The following is a 14532-nucleotide window of genomic DNA, read 5'->3' on the forward strand; positions in this document are numbered from 1 at the left end:
GATAATTTAGATTGAATGTGACAAATAGACCAGATTATTTTGTCAGCTATGAAGCATTCAGTCAACCACAATGCATTAAATGTGCTGGACAAGAATTTTTAAATGTTTATCGAAAAGGAACAATTCGGTTCTCATCAACAGTTAAAGACAGATGTGAGGAAATAGCATTGGAAGATGTATGGTATGTACCGAATATTTCCAAAGATGTATTTCTGTTCTAGCTGCTCATGCCTGAAATAAGAACAGTAAGTATGAGTCAACGCTTATGACCTGTTCGGCAAAGATTCATGGTCAATGATTGTGTGATTTTCGTGCAGTAAATGGTACTCTGTACAGAGCAGCCATTAAACCATTACTACTTGAATATTGAGTTGATGCATGTTCTGTTGTCGAGGGTGTTACAGTATCATGAGAGGTGGGGTCACCAAGATAAACGTCATGTGAAAGCTAAGTTCAAGAACGATTTTTGTATTGATGTCATGAGCACAAAAGACACGGGTAATTGAAGTGCTGAAGGACTTTTTAAGGCACACAAAGACATTGGAGCATTCTGTAAAAGAGATGCTGAGTGATAATGGCAAAGAGTTTGATAAAAAAGAGATTAGATCTATCTTAAACAAAAACAGAATTACACAAAGGTTGATGGCACCCTACACTCCTGAGCAGAATGAAGTTTGTTAGCGAGACAATAGAACTGTAGTTGAAATGGCCAGGACCTTGAAATATACAAATCCATAAGTGACCTATCCAGCAGGATTATGGACTGAGTTAGTTAATACCGCGGTATATATTCTCAACAGAACGGAGAAATCATCTATAGATGGTGTTAGTCCTTACGAATTAGGGAATGAAAAGAAGCCGCGATCCAAACATCTAAGGATCATTGGTTCAACATGTCATGCGCGTATCCCTAGCTAGAAAAGAAGAAAAATAGATAGAAAAGCCGTAAAAAGGCGCCTCATGCAAAAAGTGAAACCAGAAGAGAAAACTGTTAATGATGAGTCACAAGTCTGTTAGAGAAACAGTTCAAAGGAAGACTTTAATGAAGTTGTTTCAGAGCTTCAAGAAGAGGGATGAGATACCAGGCTAAGAGATCGGTCAACTTTGAAAAGGCCTCAGTCTTTGAATTATATTATATTCGTTACAATCAGGGAAGGAAGATAATACAAAACAGAAATTTCCAAACAGAGAAACAGTCGGAGCATTAATGTATCTGATGCTTGGGACCCGACCAGATCAGGCCTATAGTCAGGGACCACTAAAAACGGAATTCAACATGGCTCAACGGAGTTTTGTGTGGTGAATTTCTTGATTACTGTAATTAACAAGGGAAAGTGTTAAAGTAAATGTTTCTTCTTTAGTTAAAAGAAGGAATATGTGTTAAGTACAATAATGAAATGTGACTAGTTTCTAGGGACTTTCGAGTTTTGTAGTTGTCAGATACATAAGTGTCAGTCAAGAGAGAAACCACGTTGTTGTATATAGATTAATTAATTAGTTCGTTTATATAGAGTCTTTAACTGTTTAGATAGGTGTATTAAATAAAACTATTTGTTAAAACTAATCTCAGTATATCATTTAATAACCGTAAAATTTCAACAGAAATACCAGAAAACTAGAAACATGTGATCTTGAGTTATCAGTAGGATAGAAGGAAACATTGTATTTAATGTAGTAAATAATAATGTAATTAAAAATTTAGAAAATTAACCTTATGTATAATTTGCAAGCAAAAAAAAATTGTCTTGCTTTGAAAGCAATGGAGAAGAATTTTTAATCTGTAAGGATGAAGAACAAAGTTAGTTAGCAGAGTTTAGTTACAAAATATAAGAATTTTGATACAAATATCAATTCAATCGGAACATATGTGGAAAATAAACCAAATGATGTTTGAATCACATTTTTAAATGGAATGCATAGAAAAAATAGAAATTTCACGGTACAGGCGACCTTGGGGAAATGTTTTGTTTAGTTCAATCAACGGTAGCGCTGCGATCGCAAATTGTGATTGGCTAGTTTAAATTCCTGGTGCCGCCACTAACGTGGAACGTGATTGGTCGATCAAATTGTATGAAGTCAGCATTTTCTATGGGCGTCCATTTTTAGGTTTGTTGTTTGAAGGTCTTGGTTTTTGTTTAGATCAAGAAATCTTCGTTTTTCGTTGTGCATATTTTCTGTTTTACATTAATTATTATAGAGTAATAATATAAAAATTGATGACAATGTGTCAGTGTAGTACCGGGGTAAAAATATATTACGGAAATTAGACATCGTTTCACAAAGAATGATCTCACTCCTTTCCAAAAATGGGTTGATCAAGTAAATAGTAGTAAGTTACCACCAGTTACCAGGATAAACCACAATGCAAATATATTAACGTCATGGTGTCCGTCACGGACATTTTAGTGAAATATTTAGAATTACCCTTCCTTCACGAACAGGTATTAGGGTAAATGCATATCCAACATTGTTTTTATCAGGTACATATAGAATTATCTATCTACTACATGTATGTTTATGTATTGTTTGTTTATAGAAAATCAAAACCTACTTATGAAGATGTTAGTAGTAATAAAATTCAATTAATCTACCAAGTTGTTCGTATGCTGTCAGTATCAGTCTATACATAAAGAAGTCTTACAAGAAGGTAATAATTAAGGTAACTGGATAATTAGTAGTAATAAATACTACTTTTAATTGTAAAATATTCCTAAAATATTTGTAATACTTTAACTGTTTAGAACAATCAGTGTTCAATAATTTTATAGTAGAGGTATTGTATATTTATATTTGATTGCTTTGTTAAGAAAATATTTGTTACGGTGCCATCAGTTAAAAATTTAATTGCTACTTTTAGGGGATTTATTACCTTAAAGAAATCTATTTTGTCTAAATTTACAAATAACTACATTTGTTTAACAAATCTTAATCAAGATTGCTTCAAGAATTTTGTTGGATCTATTAGAGGTCATGGAGGTAGAAACAGCATCCTTCACCTAGTATATTCGAGAAATCTTTAAAAGGGAACATCATCACTTCCATTTTTTCACATCATTCTCCCGGGGAAAATTGTGAAGAAGATGAACATGTTAGATAACTTATATTCTTTTTTAACGGGAGATCTAGACCACTTGAGGTTGTTAAAGTTGAGTCTATATTTTCAGTTCCAGAGAACTTTGCCCTGAGAAAAACAAGAGTCTAATGTTGTATTTTAGTCTTATTTCAGGCTATTTAACAACACTTCTGAAAAAGAGACAACATGCAATATTTGTCTACATTCTATATTAAGTAGTTCCACAGATTAAAGACTCTAAAATCTAAATATCTTTAAAAAACACATACATTTTTAGTGTTTCAACTGTGCAATCCATAATGATTTTCAAGACCAAATTTTAAAAGTTATTTTGAGGTGTGATTGTATTTTTGGTTTAATGAAGTTAATGCAATATCAACAGGGAATGATTTAAAGTTTACCTGCAATATACCAAGATAAGTTAGAACTCTAATAGATCCCATAAAATTGATGGCACTAAATAAATATGGGAAGGCGTTATAGAAGAGTTATAGATATTTTAATTTTGCCTAGAATAGAGTTCATAATTGTTTTTTTTTTGCTTTTTTTATATATATTTATATTATTTACACTTATGTATATTTGTATAGGATTTTATTTTAATATATTAATTTTAAAAATTAAATTTGATTTTCATTTAAATACTATTGGCCAATAAATGTGACGTCACAAAGTAATCAGGCGAAATGCTTGACCAATCAAAGCAAAGTATTTTCCTTACAGGTTTCTACATAACTATTTTAAACTAACCAATCAAATTCACGTTGTCAGCGCCGCCAATGATTGAACTAAGCAAAACTTTGCCCCACTACTTACCATTAGAGTTACACACCCCTGATGGAATGCGTCGGCCGCCCGACATCGCCCGCGACAAGACGCTGGATTGCGTCGATTATTTTGGTGTCACTGTTTTGGTCCGAACGTGGAATGTTTCGGTATTTATATCGAAATTGTTTCAATCATTCCTTCCAACGTTGACTCGATGTGACACTTAAAGAACTTGGGGGAACTATACCATAGTACGCTGGTGGAAAAGATCTCGACAAGTGGGTGTGGCACAACATAAATTAAGTTTCGAAGATACAATGTTAATTTTCACAACTATTTCAAATTTTTACTCGATAAATGCAAATGAACTGTTTAATTATGTTTTATTCATTGATTCTAACCACTCCTTGGACAACGTTTAAAAATATAATAGTTGTTTCCAAATTACAGCTTTTGACGCAACGCATATTGTACAAGATAGTTTTTGAAATGTGTGTCAGAAACAATTTAATAAACTTTCAAACAATTGCAGATGCAAGGACAAATTTATGATTTACTAGGAGCACTCTTACTACTACTTGATGCATATCAATTTTTATAAATATATTTTATAGGCAATTGAGATGCGAAAAAACTATCAATATTCTTTTTCCAACAACTAAGAAAAATATCGGTATTTTACAGAAAATATGTCGATATTTTTAAGAAAAAATAAAAATATATATCAGTCCAAAAAATATCGACTAATGCGAGCGAAAATTACATCTTATTTAATTATTTAGCGAAACAGAAAATCCGATGCATTCATATGGATTATCAGAATAACCATCACGTAATTTAATATAAACTAGTACTTACTATTCTATACAATATCACTTGGTGGAAAGAACACTAAATAATCAGCTGCAGCTACACGTTAATGCAACGAAATAAATATAACCTGAAACAACTTTTTTTGGGAAGCTGTCTTGTCATTGCTGATAAGTATATTATATAAAATACAAGTATCACACTTTATATTAAAATAAAATGGCGCATGCGCTGGTTCACGGACCTTTTATTAGTACCGCGCCTACTGCAAATTATATTATCTTATTTTTTGAGTTTTGAAGTTGAAATAGTACAGATCGAGAATTTGTTAGGTGCGCACTAATTATTTTTGTTGTATAATAAAGTGTATAAATGGTAAGTATTTTTCGAATTCGTTTGTTAATGTTGTGTATTCGTCTGTGTATTGTTCTGTATTGTGGTGTGTTAATTCTGTTTTATTGCTGAACATATTATATATATATATATATATATATATATATATATATACATAGTTTGTTTTATTTTATTTATGTTAATGATAAAAATATGATGTCAAATAATGTAGTAATGTAATTTTTTACAACTATAATATTAATAATATATTTAACGGGATGATCTAATTTTTGCATCGGTATTTTATCTCGTCGTACGGTTCTGATAAGAATTTTAAAATATTAATGATAGTGGGGAGACATTTGGCGTGTTAACTTCAATAAACCTGGTTGGGATTGTAGGCGTAACGTGCGGCACTTTGTAGACTCTCCAGATCTTCTTCCTCGTTCTGTAGTAGGTTTTTTTGGACGTTGGCCCGTACGTACGAAAATAACATTTGGTTTCCCCGAGTTTGTCTAGATTTCTTCTGCCCTCGATGCTATTTATATCCGTAACTTGTCAGGTAAACGATCGGCCGTTACGCCTAGAGAATAGAACGAATGGCTGGTGCATCGTGCTGTATTTTTTGTTGCCATCTCCTAGTTTCCAAGTCTCGGAGGCTCGCAAGCTGACTTTCTATCCTTCATTAGAACCTTCACGAGGTTAAGGCTCACGAAAATCCATGAAGTGGATCATTGAGCGTTCTTATAGGGGGGTATATGCTTTGGATATTTGAGGATCGATTTTTTTCACCTTTTCAAAGTTTAGCCCGTACTGGAAATATTGAAATTTCAATGCCAATGTTGACAGTTGATGGTCCAATTGGAATAATTCTTTTCTTTTGCTGACAACATGCCTAAGAGTCTAGTATAACTACTGTATAACACGTCTTTTTGTTAGTGGGTAATTGTTAATGGTTTTTTTCATAAATAATGAACAAAATACATTCGTTTTTGTTATAAGAGTACTATAAAGTTCAACAAAATGTTTACTATCACTTTCGATGCATCAACTATGAGTAAAGCAAGTGGTACAACCGTTTTCAAAATTCCAACTTTGAACCAAAAAGAAAATGGCGAAGAACCCGATTAAAAATAATCGCCGAATACTATACCTGCTAGTACTTCAAAAGAATTATTAGTAATAGTCGGTAATTAATTTCCTTTTTAATTAATTTCTTTTTTTTTTTCGTTTTACCTCCATTCACCGAGCCACATCATTTACCCTAAAACAATGATGGACAATCATAACAAACAACATTAATAGACAACAAATAATATACAACGGATTCTAGCGATAATTGATAACAATGATAAAGATGCTAGGATGAAGTATGACTCATTTTCTGCTGTAATCTTCAACACAATGGTGCATTCAGATCAAGGGAAGGCAAATTTTCGACTATTCATTACTACACATCAGTTACTTTGGCCACTTTAGCGTCAGCTTATGGCTTATAAAATATTTATAATTTATAGTTTTACAATAATTTTAAAATTTTGGGAAGGATAGCAATAAATAATAAAATAGGGGAAAATAAAATATATAAAGATAATTGGGTGAATAGATAAATAGAACAAATACAATGCAATGAAATTAAAAGGTAAAAAGGGAACTATTAAGGGAACTATAGACACTAGATGGGAACTAGATGACATCATATTTTAGAAAACGACCGATAAAAAATGATAATTAGATGAAATTTTAAATACCACGAAGAAAATATCAACAATAGAAACTCGCTCTTACATTCATACTCTTAAAGGTACCCTCGTATGCTGTTTAATGATTATTTCTAAATTTAAACCGGTGACTGGTTAAATAAATAGCGACGATATACGATCGTCTGGGGTCAGAAAGGCATCGGCCTGTGTCAGTCAGAAAGTGACGAATAATTAGGCGAAAAAGAAGCCTTCTTCAGGCTATGCTACAATACCTTCCGGACCTAGAGGACCAGATGATTCGAAAAAGAAGCCTTCTTCAGGCGATTCCACAATACCTTGCGGACCTAGAGGCCTTCAAAGCCGAAAACAGTTGAAGGACCTAGGAATGATGTAGAAATAAATTATAAAACAACCGATACAAAATCATTATCAGATAGAATTCTATATAACAAAAAAACTTTTAAAAAAATTTTAAAGAAAATATAAACAATAGCTACTGCACGTTCATATTCTTAAAGATTTAAATTCTAAATTTAAACTGGTCACTTAGTTTGTTATTATTTCGTATTAAATATGTTTGATAATTTAACAGATTGTATGTTAGAAATGTACTATTTTCCTAGCAATATAAGCGGATTTTACAATAATATTGTGCATTAATAAATAAATAGCGACAATATACGACCGTCTGGGGTCAGAAGGGCATCAGTCTGTGTCAGTTAGAAAGTGACGAATAATTAAACGAAGCCAGCCTTCTTCAGACCGTCCATATAAGTAAAAGATTTAGCGAAACGTAGGAGAGAAGTGGTGGGCAAGAACGCGCAGTCCGTGGCCCACGGACTTATAACCTGTTCGACGTCGCGCTCGACGTTTCATTACGAAAACGACCGGCAAGCGGTGCGCGCCAGACCATTTTATTAGTTGCCAAGTTTTGATTTTGTTTCGTTTCCATTATCCTCCTTTCAGTTGCGCTTGTTATTTTGTTTAGTTACGCGTTTCGGTTTTGTTTCAGTGCGGAATCCCAGTGCCACCCCCGACCGAAAGATGACGGTGAACAAGAACGCGAAAAGCGCCACGGGCAAGAAGAAAAGTTCCGCGACCACCACCACGAGCAGCAGCACGTCGTGCACCACCAGCCAACAAAAGAAATCCTCGTCCACGTCGAAGACGACGTCGTCGTCGAAGGTGATCTCGTCGAAAGCGAGCAAATCCGAGAACTCGGACGCGTTATTATCGAAATCATCCTCGGCGTCCAGCCTGCAGATATCTGACGTGTCCCATCTACCGATCAGCGCGAACGCGGTGTCGTATACCGTCACCGAGGCCCTGCCCACCGGCACCGGCGAGAAGATCACCATGTACGGCGAGAGTGGCGCCACCTCTACCGAGTACCGGCATTTCGTAGTCGCACAGGACACCGCCACCTCCACCTCAACCTCCATCCAACAGATCAGCTCCACGTTGAACGAGTCTACGTCGAACCTGTCGTGCGCGTCTGGATCCACCTACACCGTGACCGAACCCAGGGAAGAGTACAAGCTGACCTACAACAAGAACGACTCGGGCTGGAACGGCAAGTTCGTGGTCGAGGACGCGGCCACGTCGACGGGCGGCAAGGACAAGAGGCAGGTGGTCCGGGACGACGGGGGAACGACGTCCGTCGTGGAACAGAGCAGCACCTCCACCTCGCACCAGCAGAGCTCCTCTATCGCCAAAAGTTCCTCCAGCAGTTACGTGATCGAGATCGTGGACGGCAAAGAGCGCGTCGTCGATAGCAAACACCACGAGGCCGCCCACGCCCAGTCCTCCAGCAACGACGAGTATCTAGCCTCGAGATCGGGCACGGACGTGGTGCCGGAGGTGCACTACAAGCAGGCGGCAAAGGAGAGCTCGACCGCCTACGACACGGCCGTTCCCGAGCTGAGACAGCCGAAGGGGCACACGTCCGAATCCACCAGGGAGGTGCACCAGGTGGGCGATCAGGTGTCGTCGTCCCAAAGCCAGATCAGCGACGGTACCCCTTTGCCCTTGCCGATTACCCACGACAGAAATACCGTCCTGAATTCTAAGAGAGAAAACATCGTTTCCGACCTCAAATCGTCCGCTCAACTCGTCGACTCGACCGTCAGCGAGAAATCCACCAAATCCACCGCGAAAAGCAGCAGGGCGGATAGCAAGACTCTGGAAACGACAAAAAACCTGGGTCAAACCGAAATCATCACCACCACCTATACGTATTACGACTCCAAAGGCAACGTGATCAAGACGGAGACCGATGTCGATACACATCTCATTCCCGGTAGCGTCTCGACTGTCGAGAGCAACGTGTCCTCCAGCAACGTTCAAAACGACAGCGTGTCTGATCAGTCCAAACGGACAACCTACTACGTGGATGAGAGCCACGTGGATTCATCAAATATCCGATCGACCGATTCAAAAAACTTCTACGGCCGTAGTACCGATTCGAAAGATATCACGACTAATGTTTACGATTCGAAAACAGTCGATAATAAAGAAACAGTCACGGTAGATCGACAGCAAAACAGAAGACAAGAACCTAGGAGGCCCGGAGAGACACCACAGGACTACGCCAAGAGAATTGGAGAAATCACGACCACCACGTATTACGTCGACGAGGACTACGTCGATACCAATAAAGTTCGTAGAGCTCAAACGTCCACCGACTCTAGAAACTTTTACGGGCACAGCGTGGATTCCAAGGACACGGTGGTGCAGAATGTCTACGACTCTACAGCGACCCAGAACACCATCGGGACCAGCGGAAAGGTCCTAAAGGATCACGTCGTCGACTCGACCGACGTCATTTATTCTTACGACCGCAACTACGGCAAGACCGGATGGAATGGACAATTTACTTACGAGCAACCGCAAAAACCGAAATCGCAAACTCCCCAGGATGTTAAGAAAGGAGAACCGAGACTGTCAACATCGCCAACGAGGAAGCCGCAACCTGGAGATAAATTTCCTCAATCTCAATCCCCGCAAGAACCAGGAAGAGCGGGACCCAGACAGTCAACATCGCCGACGAGGAAGCCGCAACCTGGAGATAAATTTCCTCAATCTCAATCGCCACAAGAACTAGGCAGAACGGGCGCCAGACAGTCTTCGCCATCAAGGAAGCCACAACCTGGAGATAAATATCCTCAATCCCAGACGCCGCAAGAACCAGGCAGATCCGGACCCAGACAGTCAACATCACCAACAAGAAAGCCGCGACCTGGACAATCATCGTCTCCGACCAGAAGACCATATCCAGGCACACCTGGAAGACCTGGGGAACCGGGTGACAAGACCGTTGTAGATGGATCCACCACCACCACATATTATGTAGATGAAAATTTTGTCGATACCAACAAAGTTCGTCGAACTCAAACGTCCACGGACTCTAGAAACTTCTATGGACACAGCGTAGATTCCAGAGACACGGTGGTGGAAAACGTGTACGACTCCAAGGCTACACAAAACACAATCGGCACTTCCGGTAAAGTTTTAAAGGATCACATTGTCGATTCCACGGACGTGATCTATTCCTACGACAGAAATTATGGAAAAACCGGATGGAACGGACAGTTTACCTATGAGCAGCCACAGAAACCGAACAGAACAAGCGATCGAACGTCTCCTCAACGAAAACCAACGAGTTCTCCAACGAGAAAGCCGAGCGACAAACGCGATAAGCCCGAAGACCATGCCAGACGCCCAGAGCAATCTCCATCCAGAAGACGACCGGAAGAATCCCCTAGTAGGAGAGGGCCGAAGCGTCCGGATGAGCCATCGTCACAAAGAGGTCCCAAAGGTCCCAGAGACACTACGGACTTTTTGTCCACCGAAATTTCCGAAAACATCAACCAGTTTACCGACATTCGGGACATCACTGATTCTACTACTACTATCATAAGAGATTCTAAAACTCTGGTCGACAATAAATTCATCACTGACAGTACCAGTGTTAATGAAAATTACGTGATCGTCGACGGCCAGAAGGTCTCGAGGGATAAACTGGTACCAAGGGGACCCCAAGGAAGTCCTCTCACGGATTCTAAGACGGTCATAGAAACATTTGAGACCGTATCGAAAACCTCTGATTCTAAAACATCGATGACAAAAGATTCCCAAACCTTCGTCGACAATCAGTCTTCTGTCGAACATTACTCTACTCATGATATTTGGGACAGTTCAAAACCTAGAGGGCCAGATGGCAGCAAACCTTTGGGTCCTAGAGGACCTGATGATTCGAGACCTAGAGGTCCAGACGATAAGAAACCTTCGGGTCCTAGAGGACCTGATGATTCGAGCCCTAGAGGACCAGGGGATAAAAAACCTTCGGGTCCTAGAGGGCCTGATGATTCGAGACCTAGGGGACCGGATGATAAGACACCTTCTGGCCCCAGAGGACCTGATGATTCCAGACCTTCCAGACCCAAAGGACCGGATGATAAAAAGCCTTCAGGTCCTAGAGGACCCGATGGTTCGAGGCCTTCCGGACCCAGAGGACCAGACGATTCGAGGCCCTCGGGCCCGAAAACCATTAAGGGACCTAGAGATGATGTCGTAGAAATAATCCTGGACGATATCACAAATCAGAAAATAACCGATATAAAATCGTCCGTGGTCGAGGATGTGAAAGTGACCACGTCTGTCGATGAAAGGTTCACCACCGAAAACATCTCCAAGACCGACGTGATCTACGACACAAAAGTGGACAAGAAAGTGACAGACGTTACCACATTCGACACCGTGGATAAAGTTAACAAGACATTCATCCAAGAAAACATCGTTGATATCAAAGACATCGTAAGTCTTTAAATTAATATGAACAAGCTTGTATCGCTGACGCATTTATTTATATTTATTTCAGAACGAAGTGGAGAACATCACCAACATCAAGAAAATAACCGACAACAAAGTCATCAACATCGTGAAAACCATCAAGGAGAAACCAGAACCCGCCAAATTAAAAGTGCCATTGAAGGAGCAATGCATCTGTGAACTCTGCACTTGCGGGTAAGTACCATTGTTTATTTTTATAATGTCGATATATTCATTCTTCATAGTGAAAAGTTATTTTTGTTTTGCTTTTATGAATTATCCGCCCAATGATTACTATAATAAAATCGATCAAGGCCTACTGCTTCGAGATAATTTGACCTGATCAAATATTATTATCCATTGTTGTTTTTCAATTATTTCTGTGATATCTTTATTTTTAGGAATTTTGATATAGCGCATTTGTTTTTATTGTTCAAATATTGATAAATATTTAAGATTACTTTGGCAGCAACAAGAAGAAATAGGGTTTTAATGATCTTTATCGATATTTGTTAAGATTTCCTAGTAGGATTTTGATATACCGATTTATTTGTTTGTTACATTAACTGATTGCTTTTGTATTGTTTGAGGTTCAAGGTCAAACTGGACAAAGTCTGCCCGCAATTTATGTCGTTTATCTAGTACTATTATTGTACTTGTGTTTTAAAACTAAATATATTTATACAATTTATCTATATAGTGGAATTTGTTCCCGTTAAATAATCTCTATTTGTTTGGGCATAGTGGTTTTTTAAACCAAACATTTGAACCTGTCATTTCCGCTTTATTCACCTGATTTAATACCGTTTTGTTATTGAAATTGTGTCAAGTTGTAAATACTTTAAAGACATATACGTGGTTTTACACACATTTTCTTAAAACGACATATTAATAGAAGGAAACCATACGAAATGAGAATTAACAGGATCCGAAATTATCATAAATGCTCAGTACCTCTTCAGTTGATTCTGTAATATAATGAAGTTCTCAGCATTAATTTACAACTTTAGAACTTTAAAATAATTTAATTCACTATAATTTATCATATTCTGAATTAATTGTAAGCAATTATTATCTATCTGTAATGTTGTGAATGAAAAATGGTAACTTTTTGTGAACATTTCGATTTATATTGTCGTTTATTTGAAACTATACACACATTTGTTTAATATATTTTATTGAAATGTCAAGAGGGTATTCCAGCCTACTGGATATCGTCACGTTTAAAGGAGAACGCGAATGCTTTTGGACCAATTGCCCGCCAAAGTGTTACCATTTTTAAAATGAGAACAAGACCTTTATTAAAAACGAAAACTGCTATCAAAGTATCAGGGATTCATTATTATTTTGACTACTCTTTAGAGTACTAAATGTTTTGCGAGGGAATACGATCGCAGGTAGACCTAGAATTCCTATCATCTATTCTGGCCGAGTCGGTTTAGATGTCGCGATACTAAATAGCTCTATTTCTAGTTCTATGTTCCGTTGTATATATATTTTTTAATGTATGATCGCTGATTTCTCCGTGAATTATGGGCAGATTTTCAAAATTCAAAATTTTTTATTCGAAAGAGTGCACTTCCGAGGTAGTCCCAATGGAACCAAGTCAGGATCTGATGGGGGTAGGGGGGAACTGGAGGGAAAACCTCAAATTTCAAAGGCACGTACAATGTTTTCACATATTTTTTATCTAAAATAATCAGATATCGGTGTATAATGTTAGTGTTGAACTGATACGGCTAAAAATTGGTAACAGTGTAAAAGTCAGTCATTTTGCTTTTTAAGCACTAACCATATCGTATGAGACATTGTAGAAACATTGTGACCAACTGTTTCTATGGCGTAATGGTTAGAACGTTGAGCTGATACGCGGAGGTCGCGTATTCGATTCCCAACAGGTCACCAATTATTTTTTGATCTAGTTTGATTGGAACGTTCTTTATATTCAATAATTGTTTCTTTATTCCTATTTTTCCTCATACGGGCTATCCATTGTAATATTTAATAAAATAACTGCGTAATTTAATGAGTAAATATTTAACACTTAAAAGAGAAAAATGAAATACTTTTAACAAAAAAATTGAACCGACTTCAAAAAATAAATAAGGAACTCACTAAAACGTAAACAATAATCAAACTTAGATTTTTAACACAAAAAGAAACCTTTTAAAATAAAATATGTACATAATAATCGTTGTAATAACTAAATAAAAACAAACAAAAATCCTATTTAACCTTTTAATCTACTACACGTATTTTATATTCTACTATATACACACAATTTTGGCTTAATACTGACCTAAATCTACTTATTTAGTTACAATATTATTTTAACTACTACCAACTGATCATTTTGATGACGGTGCCGAGCCTAAACAATACAAAAATAATAATATAATTTAGTGACATATACACAAAATTAAACTACGAACAAAACAAATCTAATTTATTGCTCGACCCCCTTATTATCTGATTATAATACTTATTAGATTATAATACCCCTTATTATCTGTCGCAGTATATGTTGAATGCTAGATGGCCCGCTGAACTTCTATATCTATCTTAAACATTTTCTTCGACTATAACACTAGTCACTAGTCAATTTTCAACACTTTGATTAAATTAATGCTCTGATGAAGGAACGTTTGTAGATCTTGGACAAGAGTTCGCTTCAGTGTTGGATTATGAGCAGAACGCTTATGAATTTTAGCATCTGGCAATAGTGGTAACAGTGCTCATAATAAGCGATTAATTTGTCCTTTCGTCTTCAATTGTTTAAGATTGTTTTAACTTATTTTTGATACAAATTTTAATTTGCGGTATCATACCCTTGGAAGTGGTCATGGAAATATCCTGTACAATATGCATTGCGCCAAATGACGTTATCTGGAAACAAGTAATATATTTTTGAATGTTGGTCAAGAAATATAATAATTTCCGACCCTAGAAACTAAGTACCAATGAGCGTAATGTATTTTATATCCGCTGTATTTTAGTGCTTTGCACTGTTGATAA

The 14532-nt window shown here is 37.3% G+C and overlaps 2 protein-coding genes and 1 long non-coding RNA gene across 6 annotated transcripts in view; 2 read left to right on the top strand and 1 right to left on the bottom strand.

Moving 5' to 3' along the window:
• Window positions 1–14532, bottom strand: part of LOC143200879 (uncharacterized) — a 33233-nt gene that overhangs the window by 9808 nt on the left and 8893 nt on the right. The window contains exon 1 of one of the 2 annotated variants that reach the window (XM_076411641.1): window positions 4700–4826. The exons of the other annotated variant lie outside the window; for it this stretch is intronic. The gene's annotated coding sequence lies outside the window, so the exon portion shown is untranslated. Of the gene's footprint in view, window positions 1–4699; window positions 4827–14532 lie in introns of those variants that run through there. 2 annotated transcript variants of the gene reach the window in all.
• On the top strand, window positions 2200–2668 carry LOC143200886 (uncharacterized). Its single transcript, XR_013006833.1, has 3 exons — window positions 2200–2329; window positions 2407–2480; window positions 2537–2668. It is a non-coding gene; the product is annotated as an uncharacterized LOC143200886 (long non-coding RNA).
• Sdb (SAXO downstream of blistered) overlaps window positions 4912–14532 on the top strand; it is a 58718-nt gene continuing 49097 nt past the window's right edge. The window contains exons 1-3 of one of the 3 annotated variants that reach the window (XM_076411612.1): window positions 4912–5026; window positions 7700–11502; window positions 11567–11712. In XM_076411612.1, the coding sequence (XP_076267727.1) occupies window positions 7732–11502; window positions 11567–11712 (3917 nt within the window). In that variant the 5' untranslated portion in view covers window positions 4912–5026; window positions 7700–7731. Of the gene's footprint in view, window positions 5027–7477; window positions 11503–11566; window positions 11713–14532 lie in introns of those variants that run through there. The other 2 variants (XM_076411613.1, XM_076411611.1) reach the window with 2 other exon arrangements.

This window comes from Rhynchophorus ferrugineus, unplaced genomic scaffold (genome assembly GCF_030347505.1).
Source record: "Rhynchophorus ferrugineus isolate W39M unplaced genomic scaffold, kcgeb_rfMv2 rfM8, whole genome shotgun sequence".
In the NCBI taxonomy this organism is placed as follows: Eukaryota; Metazoa; Arthropoda; class Insecta; order Coleoptera; family Curculionidae; genus Rhynchophorus; species Rhynchophorus ferrugineus.